We start from the raw sequence: 2500 nt of genomic DNA, 5'->3' as shown, positions 1-2500 counted from the left end.
GGAAAAGGCCAAGAAGGCCATGATCGACGCTGCCCGCCTCGCCGACGAACTCCGCTCCGAACAAGAGCACGCTCAGGCCCAGGAGAAGATGCGTAAAGTCGCCGAGGTCGCGGTAAAGGAACTGCAAGTCCGCCTCGAAGAAACAGAAAACTTCGCTCACAAAACTAGCAAGCAGACAATTGATAAATTGGAGACCCGCGTGAGAGAGCTGGAGACTCAGTTAGAAAGGGAGTCCAGTCAGCACGTCGAAGCACAGAAGACACTCAGGAAATGCGAACGACGTATGAAAGAACTCGGCTTCCAGTCCGATGAGGATAGAAAGAATCACGAAAGGATGCAGGATCTCGTTGACAAACTCCAACAGAAAGTGAAGACTTACAAGCGACAGATCGAGGAGGCAGAAGAGATCGCCGCTCTGAACCTTGCAAAGTTCAGGAAAGCCCAGCAAGAGTTGGAGGAAAAGGAAGAGCGCACAGACGCCTTTGCCATGCAAAGGGAATATACAAGCATGCACAGAGATGTCAGCAACATGAACAGAGAGGTCTCCATCTCTCGCCTAATGGAAAATCTTGACCCTCATGTTCCTCCGCAATAAAGACCACATATCTGATACATAAACCATATTGATATGTTGTTGCTTAAAGTTATTGTGATATAAATATCTGATGTGAAAATAAATATCGTGCATGAGACAAAATGTAAAAAAAAAAATATATTTTCAAAATAAATAAGTCTGTATAGGGGTCATAGTATAGAAGGTATTATGACCGAATCAAGAGTAGTGATTAGAATAGTCTATAATGAATTCTTTATATTCTGCAATCTAATAAACGACATATCAAAGCGGTTCTTTTTTAATTACACAAACACATATTACTAAACATGCATTAATGTATAAATAAAAAATAGGTGTTTGAACATATGAAAATCAGAGTCTGTCAATTTTGCAATATTGTGCAGTATGATTTACAGCGATCATAGACAATCAAGTATGGTTATTATTACAGAGCTACTCACGTCAGGATAGAGATATGTCAGATAGACAAAATAACACATTTAAGGCGAGATTCCAAATGGTTTCTCTCATTTCACAGAAAACATACATGAATACTAAGAGACATTTTAAATATAGTCTGGACTGAGAGTTAAGCTTATCAGATTTATAATCATTCAGGATATAGTAAGTCGGAAGTAAGTTTGAGATTCATGCTAATTTTCTCCAATGACTATGGAAATAACAGTAATACTTAGAACAAATTTGAATGAAAATGATAATGCTGTTGTGTTAAAGGTAGTGACAGTAGACATCATAATTAGGTTATCACTTTGATAGCCCTCCCCAAAAATATAACAAAACGGAACCACGCTCATGAAAAACTACAATAACAACATTATAAACCTGCATTGGTTTCACGTGAAGTAAGATATCTATACAACTAACCCACATTTATATTTTATGAGGCAGTATGAATATAGTTGGTAAATCCTATCCGCAGGGAATTATGTCTGCAATTCTGTATGCTTATGAAAAAAAAAAACAGAATAGAGGGGATAATTTTATTTTGGGGGATTGTTCTAAGAAATACAGAAGCAGGATAACAATTATAAGCATGGATATTAGCTTTGTCTTAATATAAGGGGACATTCAAATGTAGATATTTCTTTTCTTTACATACTAATGATTGTAATGAACATTCGGCCTTTTGTCATGCTCAGCATGTTAGGTCCATTTTATTACTTGAGTAAAACAATGCGGAAATCTAAACTTAAGCACAGTGGGTAGCCTCTTCCAGCTCCTGCTGTGCCTTGCGGAACTTGGCCAGGTTGAGGGCGGCGATCTCCTCAGCCTCCTCGATCTGGCGCTTGTAGGTCTTGATCTTCTGCTGCAGCTTGTCGACCAGGTCCTGCATCCTCTCGTGGTTCTTCTTGTCCTCGTCGGACTGGAAGGTGAGCTCCTTGATGCGCCTCTCGCACTTCCTCAGGTTCTTCTGGGCGTCCGAGTGACGGCGGGCTTCATCATCAACCTGATTTTCCAATTCACGGACTCTGTTTTCCAGTTTGGAAATGGCCTTCTTTCCATTCTTCAAGGCATTGCCCTCGACTTCCTCCAGCCGCAACTGGAGCTCCTTGAGAGACACCTCGAGTCCCTTGCGCATCTTCTGTTGGTTCTGAGAGTGCTCTTGCTCAGAGCGGAGTTCGTCGGCGAGGCGAGCAGCGTCGATCATGGCCTTCTTGGCCTTCTCCTCGGAGTTCTTGGCCTCGTTAAGCATCTCCTCAAGGTCGACCTTGGGAGTACAATACAAGTTTAGTTAGAAATATGATTGATAACCACTCTAATATCATTACCATTTTTTGTGTCAGAATCATCGTATGATTCGTCTTGTAATTATAAACAATGAAAGTGGACACTAAAGGTAAGGAATAATCATGATGATGCATGAAGATGAAAACATGCTATATTGTTTTTTTGTTGTTTTTTTTTCACCGAGGTGAACATACA

At 40.6% G+C, this 2500-nt stretch overlaps 2 protein-coding genes across 3 annotated transcripts in view; one reads left to right on the top strand and one right to left on the bottom strand.

Moving 5' to 3' along the window:
• LOC122264843 (myosin heavy chain, muscle) overlaps positions 1 to 843 on the top strand; it is a 16045-nt gene extending 15202 nt beyond the window's left edge. Inside the window, exon 22 of the mRNA XM_086536741.1 lies at positions 1 to 843. This exon is cut by the window's left edge and continues 41 nt beyond it. Coding sequence (XP_086392867.1) covers positions 1 to 595 — 595 coding nt within the window. The 3' untranslated portion in view covers positions 596 to 843.
• A 700-nt stretch (positions 844 to 1543) lies between these two features.
• Positions 1544 to 2500, bottom strand: part of LOC122264844 (myosin heavy chain, muscle) — a 21891-nt gene continuing 20934 nt past the window's right edge. For both annotated transcript variants that reach the window (XM_043033915.2, XM_043033916.2), the window contains exon 22: positions 1544 to 2285. In XM_043033915.2, the coding sequence (XP_042889849.2) occupies positions 1767 to 2285 (519 nt within the window). In that variant the 3' untranslated portion in view covers positions 1544 to 1766. The remainder of the gene's footprint in view (positions 2286 to 2500) is intronic.

Source organism: Penaeus japonicus, unplaced genomic scaffold (genome assembly GCF_977035675.1).
Source record: "Penaeus japonicus unplaced genomic scaffold, GWHDUDI00000001_assembly GWHDUDI00000005, whole genome shotgun sequence".
Classification (NCBI taxonomy): domain Eukaryota; kingdom Metazoa; phylum Arthropoda; class Malacostraca; order Decapoda; family Penaeidae; genus Penaeus; species Penaeus japonicus.
Note: the sequence above shows the minus strand (reverse complement) of the source record. Positions and strands in the feature narration are given on the sequence as shown.